The sequence below is a fragment of the Capricornis sumatraensis genome, chromosome 20 (assembly GCF_032405125.1).
Source record: "Capricornis sumatraensis isolate serow.1 chromosome 20, serow.2, whole genome shotgun sequence".
Classification (NCBI taxonomy): domain Eukaryota; kingdom Metazoa; phylum Chordata; class Mammalia; order Artiodactyla; family Bovidae; genus Capricornis; species Capricornis sumatraensis.
This window is the reverse complement of record NC_091088.1, coordinates 69,087,126-69,108,443: the sequence shown is the minus strand read 5'-3', so window position 1 is coordinate 69,108,443 and position 21,318 is coordinate 69,087,126. Positions and strand designations below refer to the sequence as shown.

Genomic DNA, 21,318 nt, shown 5'->3' with positions numbered 1-21,318 from the left:
CCTATTTGGAACCAGTTTGTTGTTCCATGTCCAGTTCTAACTTAAACCAAATTAACGTGACAGTTGAAAGCGATGTGGATCCTTGATCCTATTCTGGGTATTTCATTTTAAAAAATAGATACAAAAACATGGGAACAACCAAAGAAATTTTAATATGGTATTAAAATAATACCACATTAGATGGTTGAAGTGTGTAAATGTTAAGAAAGACGAGTGTGGTTATGAAAGAGGATGCCCTTGTTCTTGGGAGATGCCCGCTGAAGTGTTTAAGAGTGAAGAGTCATGATACCTGCCACAATTTTCTGTTGGTTTACCAAAAGGGGACTGTACCTGAAAGTGAAGTCTCTCAATCGTGGCACTTCAGACTTTTGGACCGGGATGATTCTTGTCACAGGGACTGTCTGTGCATTGTAGGGTGTCCAGCTGTATCCCTGGCCTCCACCCACTAGAAGCAAGTCACACACTCCCCAACTTGTGAAGATAAAAACTGTTTCTTAAAGTTGTCAAATGCCCTCCTACACGGTGGAGGGGACCCCATAGGGATCAACCTCAGCCAATCCGAATCAGAGAGACGTTGCTTCAGGCCAGAGACAACTGAGGACCAGTGCTATGAAAGAAGATAAAGAAAATGCAGAAAAGTGTTAACAGCTGGCAAACCAGTGAGAGGTGGACAGGTGTTTGTTGAACAATTCTTGTGAAGTTTTTGCAAGTTCAAAATGTTTAAATAGCTAAAGCATTGGTTAAAAGAAGTCTTGACTGAGGGTCAGTCCCTGATGCTGGTTACCATCCTGAGGCAAATGTTTACTATAACACTCCCATTTGATCATGACACACTTCCACTCTCCTCTGCCTTAGGGATGACGTTTAAACTTGGAGTCAGGCCTCCCAGGCCCTCATTGCTGGGTCCTATTTATCCCCCACTTCAGCCCTATCTTCCTTCCTGAAACTGTTCTGCTCCTCTCTGGCTAATTGTCACTTAAAACCCAATCCCTTATGACCCAGCAATCCCTCTACTGGGCATACACACCGAAGAAACCAGAATTGAAAGAGACACGTGTACCCCAATGTTCATCGCAGCACTGTTTATAATAGCCAGGACATGGAAGCAACCTAGATGTCCATCAGCAGATGAATGGATAAGAAAGCTGTGGTACATATACAAAATGGAGTATTACTCAGCCATTAAAAAGAATACATTTGAATCAGTTCTAATGAGGTGGATGAAACTGGAGCCTATTATACAGAGTGAAGTAAGCCAGAAAGAAAAACACCAATACAGTATACTAACACATATATATGGAATTTAGAAAGATGGTAACGATAACCCTGTATGCGAGACAGCAAAAGAGACACAGATGTATAGAACAGTCTTTTGGACTCTGTGGGAGAGGGTGAGGGTGGGATGATTGGGGAGAATGGCATTGAAACATGTATAATATCATATATGAAATGAATCGCCAGTCCAGGTTCGATGCAAGATACAGGATCCTTGGGGCTGGTGCACTGGGATGACCCAGAGGGATGGTACGGGGAGGGAGGTGGGAGGGGGGTTCAGGATGGGGAACACGTGTATACCCGTGGTGGATTCATGTTGATGTATTGCAAAACCAATACAATATTGTAAAGTAATTAGCCTCCAATTAAAATAAATAAAATTATATTTTAAAAAAAGAATACAAAAATAGATAAATAAAACCCAATCCAACTGAGATATCCTCTGGAGGAATATACGCAAGTTTCCCACGATGAATCATTAATGAAACCTTCTCGAGGCCCCCACTCCACCCCTCCCTGTACCCTTTGATTCACGTTATACAGCAGATGGCTCGTCTTCCCCTTCTCGAGGGCTCCGCATACAAAGATCTTTCTTCTGCTGTTCACGACTCTGTCCTGAAGGGGGCGACAGAGGATGAGGTGGTTGGATGGCGTCATTGACTCGGTGCATGTCTGACAGTTGTCTGTGGTCGTTTAGGTCTCAGGCTTGGGGAACAAAACCAGTGACCCTACATTTTCTGGCTTTCACAGGTGGTCATTCCAAGAAGTACGTTGGCATACTTAGGACATGTAAAGGGCTTCTCAGGTGGCACTAGCAGCAAAGAACCCGCCTGCCAATGCAGGAGACATAAGAGACGTGGGTTCGATCCCTGGGTCAGGAAGATCCCCTGCGATCCCTGGGTCAGGAAGGTCCCCTGCAGGAGGGCATGGCAACCCACTCCAGTATTTTTTTGTTTTACTGAGGAGATATGCATCTTTCCTGGCTATTTTGAGTCTTTGCTGCTGTGTGGGGAATTCTCTCCAGCTGCGGTGTGCAGGCCCCTCGCTGCGGCGGCCTCCCCAGCTGTGGGGCACAGAGTTCCAGGCACATGGGTTCAGCAGGTTCAGCTCAAGGGCCCCAGAGGGCAGGCTCTGTGCCTATGGCACACGGGCACAGCTGCTCCGCAGCACGTGGGACCCTCCTGGCCCAGGGATAGAGCCAGCGGCCCCTGCAGTGCAAGGCGGACTCCCAGCCACTGGGCCCCCAAGGACGTCCCCCACTCTAGTACTCCTGCCTGGAGAACCCCACGGACAGGGGAGCCTGGTGGGCTATGGTCCATAGGACCAAAAAGAGTCAGACACGACTGAAGCGACATGGCAGGGGTGCAGGGTGGCCTGTAAAGTGTGCCCACATACAAACCATTTAAGTTCTCACTCTCGCAGTTTATCCGTTCACTTACTGTTGCTGCTGTTGTGAATTTTTGTCATTCTAACAGGTGTGTATCTTGTTGTTTCAATGTGTATTTCCTTAAGACATATGATGTGGAGGATATCTTCATATGCTTATTTGGCATCTGAATGTCTTTGGTGAGATGTCTATTAAGCTCTTTGGCCTAGTTTTAAAATTGGGTGATGGTTTTCCTTATGGTTGAGGATGATGTGTTCGTTGTATATTTTGGATAGCAGTCCGGTACCACGGTGTCTTTTGAGGTATTCCCTTCCAGTCTGTGCCTTTTCTTATTCTATGACTCAGGCCACTTAAAAAAAAATTATTTATTTGGCTGTGATAGGTCTTAGTTAAAGCATTCGAGATCTTTAGTTCTCTGACGAGGAATCAAACCTGGGCCCCCTGCATTGCGAGTGAGTAGTCACAGCCACTGGACCACAGGGGAGTCCCCAACTTATACCACTTTTAAGAGACATCTGACTTCTTGTAGCTGAATGCATTCGTACAGAGACAAGGACGTAACTATGTAGGCGAGATATCCTCCCGTGGCACCCTGTCCTCCTTTGGGCAGTGGGTGGCCAACTCCTTGTTCCTTCTTCTGCCTCAAGGATGCAAAATGTTTGAACCCAAGTCATTGGAAACATTCCTGAAGAGAGTCATTCAGTCTTGGGGGTCCTTGGAGTTGCTGCCAGTCTGTGTTTTCTGAGATATAATGATTTGGCTTCTCCATAGATTCAACCAGGCACCTCAAAGACTTCCAATAGATTCAATACTTTTGCTGAAGTTAGATTAAGCAATTTACTAATTCCATCAACAGCTCTTTATCTAGTGCCTACTGTGTGTCTTGAGAGTCCCTTGGATTGCAAGGAGATCCAACCAGTCCATTCTAAAGGTGATCAGCCCTGGGTGTTCTTTGGAAGGAATGATGCTAAAGCTGAAACTCCAGTACTTTGGACACCTCATGCGAAGAGTTGACTCATTGGAAAAGACTTTGATGCTGGGAGGGATTGGGGGCAGGAGGAAAAGGGGACGACAGAGGCTGAGATGGCTGGATGGCATCACCGACTCGATGGACGTGAGTTTGAGTGAACTCCAGGAGTTGGTGATGGACAGGGAGGCCTGGCGTGCTGCGATTCATGGAGTCGCAAAGAGTCAGACACGACTGAGCGACTGAACTGAACTGAACTGAACTGTGTGCTAGGCACGGTTCTAAGCATTCAGTATACAGTAGTGAACGACATAAACCAAAGCCCTGTCCTCATGGAGCTTATTACGCTATGGTGGAAAAGTCAGACAATAAGCAAGTCGCATGAAGTACGTGCAGGCTCAGTGGTGTTCGGTGCAATGGAGGATGTGGTTGGCTTCAGGCATAGCTGAATCCAGCAGCTGCAACAATACTAGACTCTAAAACCTGGCAAGGGGATAGCGAATGCCTGGGTGTTTTGCCTGTCTGTTAGCCATGAAATCAAAAGATGCTTGCTCCTTGGAAGAAAAGCTATGACGAACCTAGACACTGTATTCAAAAGCAAAGATATCAGTTTGCCAACAAAGTCTGATAGTCAAAGCAATGGTTTTTCCAGTATCATGTACAGATGTGAGAACTAGACCATAAATAAAGCTGAGCGCCAAAGAATTGATGCTTTTGAACTGTGGTGTTGGAGAAAGCTCTTGAGAGTCCTTTGGACTGCAAGGAGATCCAACCAGTCCATCCTAAAGGAGATCAGTCCTGAACATTCATCGGAAGGACTGATGCTGAACCTGAAGCTCCAATGTTTCGGCCACCTGATGCGAAGAGCCAACTCATTGGAAAAGAGCCTGATGCTGGGAAAGATTGAGGGCAGGAGGAAAAGGGGCAGCAGAGGATGAGATGGCTGGATGGCGTCACCGACTCAGTGGACATGAGGTGGAGCAAGCTCCAGGAAACAGTGAAGGAGGGGAGCCTGGCGTGCTGCCGTCCATGGGGTCGCAAAGAGACACGACTGAGCGACTGAACAGCAGCAACAAGAAGCGCAGGTTGGGGAAGGGCTGAGAGTGCAAAGCATGCAGGATGGCCCAAGGGAGCTGACGCTATTCACTGAGCACGAAGGACCCACGGGGCTGGTCCTGATGGTTTCCACACAAACGGCAACGGCAAGGGTGAGAGTGTTGGGCTGAGAGGGAAAGGGGCAGGGCTTGGAAGGAGTACGTAGAGTTCAGGGGCCCCTCCAGACTTCTGCCAATTGAAGTGTGGAGGCCTGGGCTTCCTTTGCTCCCAATAGAGTCGATTTCTGTTGCTTACAATCAAAGACTTCTAACTCACACACACACACACACCACCCCTTTGCTGTGCCAGGTTCTGCTAGACACTGAGAACACAGAGGAAAATTAGACACAGACCAGTTCCCAGAAAACTCCCAGCCTGTAGGGGCAGCTAGACAGTAAGAAGTGCCCTGCAGTTTACAGGCACCCACTGGCCTCCCAGGTAAAGGGTCTGCCTGCAATGCACGAGACTCGGGCTCCATCCCTGGGTGGGGAGACTCCCTCGAGGAGGGCATGGCAACCCACTCCAGTCTTCCGGCCTGGAGAATTCTATGCACAGAGGAGCCTGGCGGGCTACAGTCCACAGGGTTGCAGAGAGTCGGACACAGCTGAGGGACTAACACTTTCACTTCACTGTCAGGGAAGGTCAAGTTTTTATTTTTTCAGTTCAGTTCAGTCACTCAGTTGTGTCCGACTTTTTGCAACACCATTGCCTGCAGCACGCCAGGCTTCCCTGTAAATCACCAAACTCATGTCCATTGAGTCGATGATGCCATCCAACCACCTCATCCTTTGTCGTTCCCTTCTCCTCCTGCCCTCAACCTTTCTCAGCATCAGCGTATTTTCAAATGAGTTAACTCTTCTCATCAGGTGGCCAAAGTATTGGAGTTTCAGATTCAACATCAGTCCTTCCAATGAATATTCAGGACTGATCTCCTTTAGGATGGACTGGTTGGATCTCCTTGCAGTCCAAGGGACTCGCAAGAGTCTTCTCCAGCACCATAGTTCAAAAGCATCAATTCTTCAGCACTCAGCTTTCTTTATAGTCCATCTCACATCCATACAGTTCAGTTAAGTTCAGTTCAGTTGCTCAGCCGTGTCCAACTCTTTGTGACCCCATGAATTACAGCATGCCAGGCCTCCCTGTCCATCACCAACTCCTGGAGTTCACTCAGACTCACGTCCATCAAGTCAGTGATACCATCCAGCCATCTCATCCTCTGTCGTCCCCTTCTCTTCCTGCCCCCAATCCCTCCCAGCATCAGAGTCTTTTCCAATGAGTCAACTCTTCTCATGAGGTGGCCAAAGTACTGGCATTTCAGCTTTGGCATCATTCCTTACAAAGGACACCCAGAACTGATCTCCTTCAGAATGGACTGGTTGGATCTCCTTGCAGTCCAAGGGACTCTCAAGAGTCTTCTCCAACACCACAGTTCAAAAGCATCAATTCTTCAGAGCTCAGCCTTCTTCACAGTCCAACTCTCACATCCATACATGACCACTGGAAAAACCATAGCCTTGAGTAGACGGACCTTTGTTGGCAAAGTAATGTCTCTGCTTTTGAATATGCTGTCTAGGTTGGTCATAACTTTCCTTCCAAGGAGTAAGCATCTTTTAATTTCATGGCTGCAATCACCAACTGCAGTAATTTTGGAGCCCCTCAAAGTAAAGTCTGACACTGTTTCCCCATCTATATCCAATGAACTGATGGGACCAGATGCCATGATCTTCGTTTTCTGAATGTGGAGCTTTAAGCCAACTTTTTCACTCTCCTCTTTCACTTTCATCAAGAGGCTCTGTACTTCCTCTTCGCTTTCTGCCATATGGGTGGTGTTATCTGCATACCTGAGGTTATTGAAATTTCTCCTGGCAATCTTGATTCCAGCTTGTGGTTCTTCCAGCCCAGTGTTTCTCATGCATAGAAGTTACATAAGCAAGGTGACAATATACAGCCTTGACGTACTCATTTTCCTATTTGGAACCAGTCTGTTGTTCCATGTCCAGTTCTAACTGTTGCTTCCTGACCTGCATATAGGTTGCTCAAGAGACAGGTCAGGTGGTCTGGTATTCCCATCTCTTTCAGAATTTTCCACAGTTTATTGTGATCCACACAGTCAAAGGCTTTGGCATAGTCAATAAAGCAGAATTCGATGTTTTTCTGGAACTCTCTTGCTTTTTCGATGATCCAGTGGATGTTGGCAATTTCATCTCTGGTTCCTCTGCCTTTTCTAAAACCAGCTTGAACATCAGGAAGTTCACGGTTCACGTATTGCTGAAGCCTGGCTTGGAGAATTTTGAACATTACTTTACTAGCATGTGAGATGAGTGCAATTGTGGGGTAGTTTGAGCATTCTTTGGCATTGCCTTTCTTTGGGATTGGAATGAAAACTGACCTTTTCCAGTCGTGTGGCCACTGCTGAGTTTTCCAAATTTGCTGGCATATTGAGTGTAGCACTTTCACAGCATCATCTTTCAGGATTTGAAATAGCTCCACTGGAATTCCATCACCTCCACTAGCTTTGTTTGTAGTGATGCTTTCTAAGGCCCACTTGACTTCACATTCCAAGATGTCTGGCTCTAGGTGAGTGATCACACCATCGTGATTACCTTGGTCGTGAAGATCTTTTTTGTATAGTTCTTCTGTGTATTCTTGCCACCTCTTCTTAATATCTTCTGCTTCTGTTAGGTCCATACCATTTCTGTCCTTTATCGAGCCCATCTTTGCATGAAATGTTCCCTTGGTATCTCTAATTTTCTTGAAGAGATCTCTAGTCTTTCCTATTCTGTTCTTTTCCTCTATTTCTTTGCACTGATGGCTGAAGAAGGCTTTCTTATCTCTTCTTGCTGTTCTCTGGAACTCTGCATTCAGATGCTTATATCTGTCCTTTTCTCCTTTGCTTTTTGCTTCTCTTCTTTTCACAGCTATTTGTAAGGCCTCCCCAGACAGCCATTTTGCTTTTTTGCATTTCTTTTCCATGGGGATGGTCTTGATCCCTGTCTCCTGTACAATGTCACAAACCTCATTCCATAGTACATCAGGCACTCTATCTATCAGATCTAGGCCCTTAAATCTATTTCTCACTTCCACTGTATAATCATAAGGGATTTGATTTAGGTCATACCTGAAAGGTCTAGTGGTTTTCCCTACTTTCTTCAATTGAAGTCTGAATTTGGCAATAAGGAGTCATGATCTGAGCCACAGTCAGCTCCTGGTCTTGTTTTTGTTGCCTGTATAGAGCTTCTCCATCTTTGGCTGCAAAGAATATAATCAATCTGATTTCGGTCTTGACCATCTGGTGATGTCCATGTGTAGAGTCTTCTCTTGTGTTGTTGGAAGAGGGTGTTTGCTATGACCAGTGCATTTTCTTGGCAAAACTCTATTAGCCTTTGCCCTGCTTCATTCCACATTCCAAGGCCAAATTTGCCTGTTACTCCAGGTGTTTCTCGACTTCCTACTTTTGCATTCCAGTCCCCTAAAATGAAAAGGACATCTTTTTTGGGTGTTAGTTCTAAAAGGTCTTGTAGGTCTTCATAGAACCGTTCAACTTCAGCTTCTTCAGTGTTACTGGTTGGGGCATAGACTTGGATTACTGTGATATTGAATGGTTTGCCTTGGAGACGAACAGAGATCATTCTGTCATTTTTGAGATTGCATCCAAGTACTGCATTTCGGACTCTTTTGTTGACCATGATGGCTACTCCATTTCTTCTGAGGGATTCCTGCCCACAGTAGTAGATATAATGGTCATCTGAGTTAAATTCCCCCATTCCGGTCCATTTTAGTTCACTGATTCCTAGAATGTCGACATTCACTCTTGTCTTGATTCATGGACCTGACATTCCAGGTTCCTATGCAATACTGCTCTTTACAGCATTGGACCTTGCTTCTATCACCACTAACATCCACAGCTGGGTATTGTTTTTGCTTTGGCTCCATCCCTTCATTCTTCCTGGAGTTATTTCTCCACTGATCTCCAGTAGCATATTGGGCACCTACCGACCTGGGGAGTTCCTCTTTCAGTATCCTATCATTTTGCCTTTTCATACTGTTCATGGGGTTCTCAATACTGAAGTGGTTTGCCATCCCCTTCTCCAGTGGACCACGTTCTGTCAGACCTCTCCACCATTACCCGCCCATCTTGGGTGGCCCCACAGGGCATGGCTTAGTTTCACTGAGTTAGACAAGGCTGTGGTCCATGTGATCAGATTGACTAGTTTTTTGTGATTATGGTTTCTGTGTTTCTGCCCTCTGATGCCCTCTCGCAACACCTGCCATCTTACTTGGGTTTCTCTTACCTTGGACGTGGGGTATCTCTTCACGGCTGCTCCACCAAAGCACAGCCACTGCTCCTTACCTTGGACAAGGGGTATCTCCTCACCACTGCCCCTCCTGACCTTGAACGTGGAGTAGCTCCTCTCAGCTCTTCTGCACCCGCGCACCCACCGCTCTTTGGATGCTCCACCACATCCATACATGACCACTGGAAAAACCATAGCCTTGATTAGATGGACCTTTGTTGGCAAAGTAATGTCTCTGCTTTTTAATATGCTGTCTAGATTGGTCATAACTTTCCTTCCAAGGAGTAAGTGTCTTTTAATTTCATGGCTGCAGTCACCATCTGCAGTGATTTTGGAGCCCAAAAAAATAAAGTCTGACACTGTTTCCACTGTTTCCCCATCTGTTTGCCATGAAGTGATGGGACCAGATGCCATGATCTTCGTTTTCTGAATGTTGAGCTTTAAGCCAACTTTTTCACTCTCCTCTTTCACTTTCATCAAGAGGCTCTTTAGTTCTTCTTCACTTTCTGCCATATGGTTTCATAAGATTCAAACTTCTTATAGAAAGAAAATATTGGAAACTCCCTGGCAGTCTAGTGGTTAGGACTTGGCACTCTCATTGCCTTGGGCCTGAGTTCAATCCCTGGTCAGGGAGCTAAGATTTTGTAAGCTGTGGGCACGGCCCCACAACCGCACCCCCCAAAAAAAAATTGCTTCGTAATTGGAAGAATTAAAAGCTTCAAGTATTTTTGATACTTCTCCAATCTTTTTATATTGGTAGAAAATTCATACCAAGCCCTCAACTGTTAAAGCACAAGGATATCACCTCGGTCTCCCAGGTGGTGCTTGTGGTAAAGAAGCCGCCTCCCAGTGCAGCAGATGTAAGAGACACGGGTTGGATCCCTGGGTCGGGAAGATCCCCTGGAGGAGGGAAACCCGCTCCAGTATTCTCGCCTGGAGAATCCCATGGACAGAGGAGCCTGCTGGGCTACAGTCCACGGGGTCGTAAGAATCAGACGTGAGAGTCAGACATGACTTAGTGACTAGCCACTACCACCACCAACGTCCCTGAACTGTATGCTTATAACCTGGCTCAGATGGTAAATTATGTTAGGCATATTTTGCCAATTGAAATTCCACTAAGGAAAGAAAAGGGGTGACTGGGGTCAGTGGTAAAGGAGGCTAGTGGTAGCTTTCCCAAATAATTCAGCCTCAAAAGGCGACTCAGAGGACGTCCCTGGTGCTCCAGCAGTTGAGAACCCATGCTTTCATTGCAGAGGGTGCAGGTTCAACCCCTAGCTGGGAAGCTAAGCTCCTGCATGCTGCGAAGTGTGGTCACCAAAGCAAAATGAACAAACCAAAAAGGAGAAGACTCGTATTTCTGCAGGAGGAAAGGAAACGGGGAGAGTATTCCAAGTAAACGGACCAGAATAAGCCAAGATAACAGTTATGAAAGGAAACTAGGTGTTCCAGGCCTGAGGAGGTGTCCAAGGCTATGGAAAGAGATGTTCTAGTTATGGGGACTTAGGCAGGGTCATAGCCCGGGCACATATAATGAAAGCTAAAATATGCCGAGAAATCCTAAGTGTATACAGAAGACAAAGAGGAGAGTGCTTAAAAGAATCTTACATGTGACCTACTGTGTGCCTGCCTTGCGTAAAAAGTGTCTCTTGACTTGTGCTGAGTGAAGGCAATCTTAGAAGTCTTTCTCAACCTTTAATTCAGTTACTACATTTTTAAGAAAATCTGCTGCAGCGTTTTTTTAAGTGTTAGTCTCTCAATCATGTCTGACTCTTCGTGAAGCCAAAGACTGTAGCCCACCAGGCTCATCTGTCCATGGAATTCTCCAGACAAAAATACAGGAGTGGGTTGCCATTCCCTTCTCCAGGGGATCCTACCGACCCAGGGATCGAACCTGGTTCTCCTGCATTGGCAGGCAGATTCTTTACCTTCTGAGCCACCAAGGAAGCCCGAACTCCCCTACAAGTCCCCATTACTAGCCGAGTCTGCTTCGTCTCCACTTTGCCGAGCTCTGGTCCTCATCTACGTCCATGCCTACCTCTACTGCAGACCTTCGACAGAAGTGAAATCTGTTGGGTTTTGCGTTCCCGGCATACAGGCAGCGTTCGAGCACACAGTAGGCCATGAACGCTTACTGATACGGCCTAAAGCCGGACTGCAAATTCGGGGTGCTTTTGCCTGCTTATCTCAAGTCCAATGGAAACTTAGAGGAAAAAAAAAAAAAAACGTTCCCATCGGTTCTGTAATTCCACAGAGATCAGGGAAGGGAGGTGTCAGAGAGCCTCAGCTTTGGTTTAAGATGTTTTCCCTGCTGGTCGGCAGGGAGGACAAAGGCACCCTGTCAGTGTCTAGACACACGCAGTTTGGAGGATGCGGTGGGTTATGGTGTGCGGTGGGTCTGCTGGGAACTCCTGCTGAGGACCGAGGTCAGCTCCCCGCACGCTGGCATGAATTCAAGGAGATGCCCTTGCCTTCTGATTGCTGAACCCTCTGGCCCCTTCCTGAAAATTCTGTCCCCAAGTGGATGCTCTGGCCATCTCGTCACTGAGGCAGAGACATCAAGGAAGGAAGGAGACTTAACTGTATGCATTCTGATTCGTCTTACTCGAGATTTTCAGGTAAGGGTACTGGGTGTTTCATTTGCTGGGGAACAGAGTGAAGGGAATGCAAAGAAGGTAAGACAGGAAACGGTGCCCGCAGGCCACTGCTCTGTGTCAGGTGCTTTGCTGAGTGGCTCCCCTGAATTAGCTCCGTAAATTCTCTAAATAACCCTAGGATATACTCATAAAGAAGAAGAAAGAGGCTCTTGATGAGCGTGAAAGAGGAGAGTGAAAAAGCTGGCTTAAAACTCAACATTCAAAACACTAAGATCATGGCATCTGGTCCCATCACTTCATTGCAAGGATATGGGGGAAAAGTGGAAACGGTGACAGACTGTTTTCTTGGACTCCAAAATCACTGCAGATGGTGACTGCAGCCATGAAATTAAAAGATGCTTGCTCCTTTGAAGGAAAGCTATGACCAACAGAGACAGCATATTGAAAAGCAGAGACATTACTTTGCCAACAAAGGTCCGTCTAGTCAAGGCTATGGTTTTTCCAGTGGTCATGTATGGATGTGAGAGTTGGACCATAAAGAAGGCTGTGTGCGTTAGTCATTCAGTCATGTCCAACTCTTTGTGACCCAAGGGCTGTAGCCCACCAGGCTCCCCTGTCCATGGGATTTTCCAGGCGAGAATACTAGAGTGGGTATCCCTTTCCTCCTCCAGAGGAATCTTCCCGACCCAGGGACTGAAACTGGGTTTCCTGCATTGTAGGCGGAGCTTTATCATCTGAGCTACTGGGTGCCAAAAAATTGATGCTTTTGAACTGTGGTGTTGGAGAAGTCCCTTGAGAGTCCCTTGGATTGCAAGGAGATCAAACCAGTCCATCCTAAAGGAGATCAGTCCTGAATATTCATTGGAAGGACTGATGCTGAAGCTGAATCTCTAGTACTTCAGCCACCTGATGTGAAGAGCCAGCTCATTTGAAAAGACCCTGATGCTGGGAAAGATTGAAGGCAAAAGGAGAAAGTGGGAGACAGAGGATGAGATGGTTGGAGGGCATCACCCACTCAACGGCCATGAGTTTGAGCAAGCTCTGGGAGATAGTGAATGACAGAGAAGCCTGGAATGCTGCAGTCCATGAGGTTGCAAAGAGGCAGACATAACTTAGCAACCGAACAACCACAAACTTATAATAAATATGGTTCCTGTTTTATGAACGGAGAAACTGAAGTTCAGTAAGTAAAAATGCTTGATGTGATCCCAGTAAGTATAGAGAATTTGGAGCTGGACCTCAGGTCCACGTGATTCTGAAGCCTGATTTATTTCTGTTGTACCAAGATGTCACTCCGGCATGCTGGAAAAGGAACAGCTGGGCTGGGAGCTGAGAATCAGGGCTGAAGTTCCCACAAAGCTAAGTGACTTGGGTCCACGTCTGGTCGCAGCTTTGTGTCTCTGCTGGAGCTGTCCTTCTCCCTGGGTTGCCCATCACTGTATCTGTTTTCTAACTTTCAGAACCCTTCAAGGCTCAGTTAAAATGTCAGAGGTTTCCCCAGCCCTTCCTCGTGCAAACAGATACCCCTTCCTCAAATTTCTGCCCTCTCTTGCTGTGTGCATGAGTGCTTGCTCTGTGAGAATGGGTTACATGAATAAGCCAGGACTGAAATCCGGTTTGGACAGGTTCAAGCACGTGCGAGTCATTTCACGCGGAGAAGCGGCAGAGTCTAGAGGGATGCTCTCTGGCTGCAGGACTAGAGAGACCCAGGTGTGACCCTGAGCAGGTCTCTTCACCTCTCCCAGCTTTAGCTCCTTGTCTGCAAACACAGCGCATAACACTTCACTCGCAGAATGGCCGCAGCCCGTGCTGACGAAATAGCGTGCATCTGTGGAAATTGTTAATTAATAATTATCAATTATTATCAATTAATTATTATTCATTTATTCACTCAATTATTATTCATTAGTAATAATTAATGAGAGATGATACCTATATTTGGATGGCGTACTATTTATTTAGTTTTAATTTTTTGGGGGGGCCACACTGTATGCGGGATTTTAGTTCCCTGACCAGGGATCAAAGCCACACCCCCTTGCAGTGGAAGCATGCATGGACCACTGGACCACCAAGAAAGCCCCTGGCATACTGTTTAATATTAACAGATAACACTGGTCATGTGCCCTGTGTCAGAGACTTGATACACGGCAACCCTATGAGTACTCTGTAAGTACTAAAATTATCTCCAACTTGCATATGAGGTTTTACAAGAACCTATAGCTTGTCTAAATCTCACGGCTATTCAGTCATTGTCGTTCAGTTGCTAAGTCATGTCCAACTCTTTGCGACCAAATGGACACAGCTATTTAATGGAAGGTTGAATGTTCAGATCCAGGTCTATCTGACTTTAGTTAATGATGCAGATATCAGATCATCTGAGATGAAGCTAATTACATATATCTTCTTTTTTTCCCTTGAAAGTCTATTGAGGGTAGGACAGGTTAGGTAACTTGCCCAAGTTTAGCCAATAAGGGATACTTAGATAGAAAGCTGGGCTTCCCTGGTGGCTTAGCGTGAAAGAATCTGCCTGCAGTGCAGGAGACCTGGGTCCGAACCCTGGGTCGGGAAGATCCCTGCAGGAGGAAAGGGCAATCCACTCCAGTATTCTGGGAAATCCCGTGGACAGAGGAGCCTGGCGGGTATAGTCCACGGGATCACAAGGAGCTGGACACTACTGAGTGACTAACACACGCATGCGCTCACACGCAGAGAGAACTCCTACTAGACAGGCCGCGCCTGTTCGTCTTCACGCCCACTCTGTACTGGGTGGAGCACGTGTCCATGCTCCCGAAACGTTTCCGGGATGACATGAGCAGACAAGGCGGGAATCCTGACTCAGGGTGTGTATTCTTCTGCCCACACTGTGTCAACTCCCTTCCAAATCAACAACCACCAGAACCTGAAGACACAGTCACCGAGGCCGAGATCAGGTGCTCCCAGCCACCACCCCCATCCTGGGCTTCTGCACCTCCTAGAAGATGTGGTGCCCTTACATCCACCCTTGATCCATCACACATTAAATAAACACGTACTGAGTACCTATAATGTACCGGCAACGTGCTCTTTTGCCGGGTCTCCAGGGTAGAGTTCTGAGTGAGACAGACCTAGCTCCTTCCCCCAGGCTTGCAACCCAGTTGGAGAGACACTGAATAACTGAACAAGCATACAAGTAATTTAAAATGATAACAGTTGGTTTGTAATATGCAGATAGAAAACAAAGACACACAGTTTGATAGAGAATTTTTTAAGGGAGGGTTATCTGGACTTCCCTGGTGGCTCAGACGGTAAAGCGTCTGCCTGCAATGCGGAAGAGCTGGGTTCAATCCCTGGGTCTGGAAGATCTCCAGGAGAAGGAAATGGCAACCCACTCCAGTATTCTTGCCTGGAAAATTCCATGGACAGAGAAGCCTGGTAGTCTACAGTCCATGGGGTCGCAAAGAGTCGGACACGACTGAGTAACTTCACTTTCCTTTCTTTTCCTATCTGAAGACAAGACATTGAAAAATTATGCCAAAGATGTCTAGGATTCCCAGAAATGGGAAAAGCAAGAAGGGGGAGAAAGTATCCCAGACAAAAGGGACTACATGTGGGAATTCTTTAAGGCTGGCGGGACCTTGCAACATTTGAGGAAATGGAAGCATCCCTGTAGGGCTTTGATAGATGGAAGAAGAGGAACCATGCCGTGAGTTAAAACTGAAACAGCCACTGGGAGAACAGTATGGCGTTTCCTTAAGAAACCAAAAATAGAGCTACCATATGACCCAGCAATCCCACTCCTGGGCATACACCCAGAGGAAAACATAATTCAGGATATATGTGCACCCCCCAGTGTCCATTGGAGCAACAGGCGCTACATGGAAGCAACACAAGTGTCTGTCGACGGGGGATGGATAAGAAGGTGAGGCACACACATACAGGTGGCAGAGTGCTCGGTCATGGCAAGGAGTGAGATGGGGCCACTGTGGAGATGAACCTAGAGACTGCTGCGCAGGGTGCAGTAAGCCAGGACGGGGACAACAAGTATCGCATATTGACACACGTGCGTGGAATATAGGGAAGTGGCACAGATGATCGTATTTGCAAAGCAGAAATAGAGACAGACGGAGAGCACAAACGTGTGCACACCAAAGGGGCATGTGGAGCGGCGGGGCAGGAGGAATTGGGAGGCTGGGGCTGGCACACGTCCACTCCTGGTCCTGTGTGTAAGACAGACAAGTGAGGAGAACCCACTGTACAGCGCAGGGAACTCTATCAGTGCTCTGCGGTGAGCTGACTGGGAGGGACGTCCAAGCCGAGGGACGGTCTGTACACGCATGGCTGATTCACTTTGTTGGACGGCAGAAACTAACACAGCACTGTAAGGAGAGTCTACTCCAATAAAAGATTAATTTTGAAAAAGCCCTCTCCACCGCAGCCCTCCCCCCCAAAAAAACCTGAAGCAACTGGCAAAGTTTGATGCGGAACATGAGGTTTATTCTAAGAATAACGGGGGAGAGATGAAAAGCTTTAAGCAGAGGAGCGACCCTAGAGCCTGTGTTTTTCAAAGGCTCCATGAGCTACTTCTTGGAGGATTGTAGCAGCAAGAGTGGGATCAGGGAGGCCAGAGAAGAGGCTGTCTCGTTTACTCAAGTGGCGTGATGGCTTGGATCTGGCTGAGGCAAGGTGTACTGAGACACGTTTGTGAACTACTTTGCAGTGTGTTTTGTGCTTAGATGGAGAGGTCCCTGGAGTTGGGCAACATGACGAGGGTCCAGGAATTCGTCTTGCTGGGCTTGTCCACGAGCCCAGAAAGAAGGCAAGTCCTGTTTGCCGTCTTCCTGACCCTGCACCTGCTGACCCTCCTGGAGAACGCCCTCATCGTCTTCCTCGTCCGCAGCCACACCGAGCTCCACAAGCCCATGGACTTCTTCCTGGGCCACCTGAGCTGCCTGGAGCTGTGCTACGTGTCCGTGACCATGCCCAGCCTGCTCGCGGGGCTGTGGACGGGACCCTGCCACGTGCCCTTCCCAGCCTGCATGGCCCAGCTCTTCTTCTTCGTTTCCCTCATCTGCACAGAGTGTGCCCTCCTGGCCTCCATGGCCTGTGACCGCTACGTGGCCATCTGCCGCCCACTGCACTACCCGCTGCTCATGCGGCCCCAGGTCTGCCTGGGCTTGGCCGGGACGTCGTGGCTTGGTGGGCTGCTGGTCTCGGTGGTTAAGACAGCGTGCATCGCCAGCCTGTCCTACTGCGGCCCCAACGTCCTCAACCACTTCTTCTGTGACGTCTCCCCGCTGCTCAACCTGTCCTGCACCCACGTGGCCCTGACGGAGCTGGTGGACTTCCTCTCGGCCATCGTCATCCTCTGGGGCTCCCTCCTGGTGGCCATAGCCTCCTATGTGGCCATTGCCAGATCTGTGCTCCGCATGCCTTCGGCCGCCGCCCGGCGCAAGGCCTTCTCCACCTGCGCCTCCCACCTGGTGGTGGTGGGCATCTTCTACTCGGCCACTCTCTTCATCTACGCCCGCCCCAGCCGCGTGGAAGCCATGGACCTCCACAAGGTGCTGTCGGTCATCTACACGGTGGCCACGCCCATGTGCAACCCGGTCATCTACTGCCTGGGGAACAGGGAGGTCCAGGCAGCTTTCCGTAGAACTCTGCGTGGGTCCTGAGGCTGAGCAGCTAGGGGCACGGTGGAGAACTCAAGCCGTCAGCACTTGATATTCACCCAGCATGCACTTCATCCTTTGAAAATGTATGATTCAGTGCTACTTAGCACATTCACAGCGTTGTGCAACCAATACCATTATCTGATTCCAGGACATTTTCGTCACCACCAAGACAAGTGGTGGATAAAGAAGATGTGGTGCAGACGTGCCACGGAGTATTAGTCAGCCACGGAAAGGAACCAAACCAGGTCATTTGTCGTGATCTGGACGAACCGAGAGTCTGTCGTACAGAGCGAAGTGAATCAGAAGAAGAGAAACAAATGTTGTGTATTAAGGCATACACATGGAATCTAGGAAAATGGTGCAGATGAACCTATTTCCAGCAGAGGAAGAGAGATGCAGACGTAGAGGATGGACTTGTGGGCACAGCGGGGCAAAGGGGAGGGCGGGATGAATGGAGAGAGCAGCGTGGACGTATACACACCATCCTGAGCAGGACAGGTGCTGGTGTGGATGTGCTGTGTGGCGCAGGGAGCTCAGCTCCGTGCTCTGTGAGGACCTGGTGGAGCGGGATGCGAGGCGAGAGGCTCAAGAGGGAGGCGATACATGCGTCACATGGCTGATTCACACTGCTGTACAGCGGAAACTAACACAGCATTGTAAAGCGATGATATTCCGATTTTTTAAACAAGAAATCTGTACACACCGGAAGTCACTCCCAATTCCCTATTCCACCCCTCAGCCCTAAGAAACCGTTCATCTTTCTCTCTGTATGGATTTGCCTGGTTAGACATTTTGCATAATTGAGATCAGATAACACGTGGACTTTTAAATGTGGCTTCTTTCGTTTAGCGCAATGTTTTCGAGGTTTGTCATATTGCAGCACACTTGAGTACTTTATTCCTTTCTGTGGTTGCGTGATATTCCATTATAGTTTGCCCATTCCTCAGCTGAAAGATACTTGAGTTGTGTTCACTTTTTAGTTGTTAGGGATAGTGCTGCTGTAAACACTTTTATACCACCCTTTCTGTGGAAACACATTTTCTTTTCTCTTGGGTATATGCCTAGGAGTGGAGTTGCTCGGTTATATACTAATACCAGGGGCTTCCCAGGCGGTGCTAGTGGTAAAGAACCTGCTTGCCAGTTCTGGGCAAGAGGAGATCCCTGGGCTGGAGATCCCCTGGAGGCGGAAGTGGCAACCACTCCAGCATTCTTGCCTGGGAAATCCCATGGACAGAGGAGCCTGGTGGGCTACAGTCTATAGGATCACAAAGATTCAGACACAAATGAAGCAACTTAGCATGCAGCACACATGCTAATGCTATACATAACTTTGTAAAGAACTGTCAAGCTCTTTCAAAGGACCGATATTCTACTTTCAAAATATATGTATGTCAGGGAAAGCAGGGCAATTATAAATGGCAATTTATAGATGAGATCATGCAAATGACCAATGAATCTGATACAGCTCCTTAACACTCAGCAAACACGCTAGTTATGAGGCTTTACCATCACTGTAGCAGAGCAGGAAAGATTCAGGAGGCTGTTAACACCTGAAGCTGTGCTGCGGTTGGGATGTCCTTGGTGGCTCAGACGGTAAAGGATCTGCCTACAGTGCAAGAGACCTGGGTTCGATCTCTGGGTTGGAAAAATCCCCTAGAGAAGGGAATGGCAACCCAATCCAGTATTCTAACTTGGAGAATTCCATGGGATTCCAGAGGAGCCTGGGATCCATGGAGGGTCACAGAGTCAGACACAACTGAGCAACTAACAGCTGAGGTGGCTTTGAAACGCGGTAATTGCTGAAACCCTCGTGGAGAACAAACTGATATTTGAATTTTGCCTACACTTTGACGCAGAATCTCCACTTCTGCAGATTTCTCGCAGAAAGATTAAAACACTGACCTATAAAAATACACGTATGAGAATGATTCCGGTCGTATTCCAGATTAAAGTGCCAGGAATTAAGTGATTTGGTCTAGGACTGGCCACTCACATCATCCCACCCAGGCAGAAAGAGCCTGGAGGACAGAGGGCTGGAAATTTTGGCGAACAGAATCCAAGGCTATTCAAAATCCAGAGTATGAAGACAAAAACGGTAACAGCTGTGTCAAAGTGCACGTGAATTCAAAATTTGATAAATATTAGCAAATTGCTTTCCAGAAACAAAACCTCAGTCTACGTGCCCACAGCTGTCTGGGAGGGTGACTTGCCCCCACGTCCCACACTGCGTTTCCTCAGAGGATTTCCTTTTAATGTTCTGCGAGCATATTAAAAGATGTTCCACTACCAGCTTTCATGCCACTACTTTGGGCTTCATTTCTTTAGTAGAGTTGGAGGTGGAACATTATGCCATAGTTTATTGGGCATTTCTGCTGCCTTTTGAGGGATGAATTATTGAGTGGTAGGCTGCAGCCCATGGGGTCTCGAAGAGTCGGACACAACTGAGCGACTTCACTTTCACTTTTCACTTTCATGCACTGGAGAAGGAAATGGCAACCACAGTCCAGTGTTCTTGCCTGGAGAATCCCAGGGATGGCGGAGCCTGGAGGGCTGTCGTCTATAGGGTCGCACAGGGTCAGACACGACTGACGCGACTTAGCAGCAGCAGCATTGGGTTATTTGTGCACAAACAGTTTAGAACAGGTGACAGTGTAGGTCAGCTTTTCAAAAATGTTTTCTTTAATGGCTGCACCAGGTCTTGGCTGCAGCATGTGGGATCTAGTTCCCTGACCTGGGTTTCAACCCATGCCCCCTACATAGGGAGCGTTGAGTCTTATCCACTGGACCACCAGAGAAGGCCCTGTAATAGGTCAGTTTCACCCATATCGTTCCCTTTCTTCTCCAGGATAAATTCCCAAAGTAGAATTAACTAATGCAAGGCCATCCAGACTCTCAAGACTTTTTGTTATTTATTAGTAAACTGCCTTTCTAAAACATACTGACATGAACTCTCACAAACCACACAAGAACATGATCAATTCTCTTGAGGCTCTGTCAGCATGAATTTTTATTACTTAAAATAAAAATAAAAATATGCTAGTATGATGAGTAGGTCATTCTACAGAAGTTCATTCTTGGAATTTCTGTTTTATAATATGCTTATTTTTTCAATTATAAAGGTAATCCTAGAAAATTGCAAAATATTCAGATGTATAAAATAGAAAATACAAGTGCTCTGAGGCCTCTCGCCTAAAAACACAGCTAATAACTGATAAACACCTTTTCGGATCCCTTTCTAGATATCCTCTAAGCCCCTGCGTGTGTATTCAGTTGTGTCTGACTCTTTTGCAACCCCATGGACTGTAGCCCGCCAAGCTCCCCGTCCATGGGATTTCCCAGGCAAGAAAACTGGAGTGGGTTTCCTATTCCTTCTGCAGGGGATCTTCCCGATCCAGGGATTGCACCCACATCTCCTGTGCCTTCTGCATTGGCAGGCAGGTTCTTACCACTGAGGCCCTTTTTCTAGGCATTATTGTTTCATTCAGTTGCTAAATTATATCTGACTCTTTGTGACCCCAGGGACTGTGGCACACCAGGCTTCCCTGTCCTTCACCATGTCCCAGAGAGTGCTCAAACTCATGTCCACTGTGTCAGTGATGCCATTCAGCCATCTCACCCTCTGCCACCCCCTTCTCCTCGTGCCTTCACTCTTTCCCCACATCAGGGTCTTTTCCAGTGAGTCCACACTTCACATCAGATGACCAAAGTATTGGAGCTTCAGCTTCAGCATCAGTCCTTCCAATGAATGTTCAGGGTTGATTTCCTTTAGAATGGACTGGTTGGATCTCCTTGCAGTCCAAGGGACTCTCAAGAGTCTTCTCCAACACCACAGTTCAAAAGCAACAATTCTTTGGCACTCAGCCTTCTTTATGGACCAACTTTCTAGGCAAATATTAACTTAAATAACTACTACAATTAGTCTGTTTATTATCATTGTTTTACAAATCTTTGGCATACTTTTATATTGCTTCTTTCATGTTTAACTCAACAACCTACCATCTCCCCATGACAGTGTCTGGTTTAATCTCTTTAATGAATGCATGTGACTTCA

The 21,318-nt window shown here is 47.3% G+C and overlaps 2 protein-coding genes across 2 annotated transcripts in view; one reads left to right on the top strand and one right to left on the bottom strand.

The window, feature by feature from the left end:
- Window positions 1-21,318, bottom strand: part of LOC138097115 (zinc finger protein 805-like) — a 724,976-nt gene that overhangs the window by 538,213 nt on the left and 165,445 nt on the right. The window lies entirely within an intron of this gene.
- Window positions 16,329-17,267, top strand: LOC138097133 (olfactory receptor 6Z7-like). Its single transcript, XM_068993376.1, has one exon. The coding sequence runs from the start codon at window positions 16,329-16,331 to the stop codon at window positions 17,265-17,267; it is 939 nt and encodes a 312-aa protein (XP_068849477.1).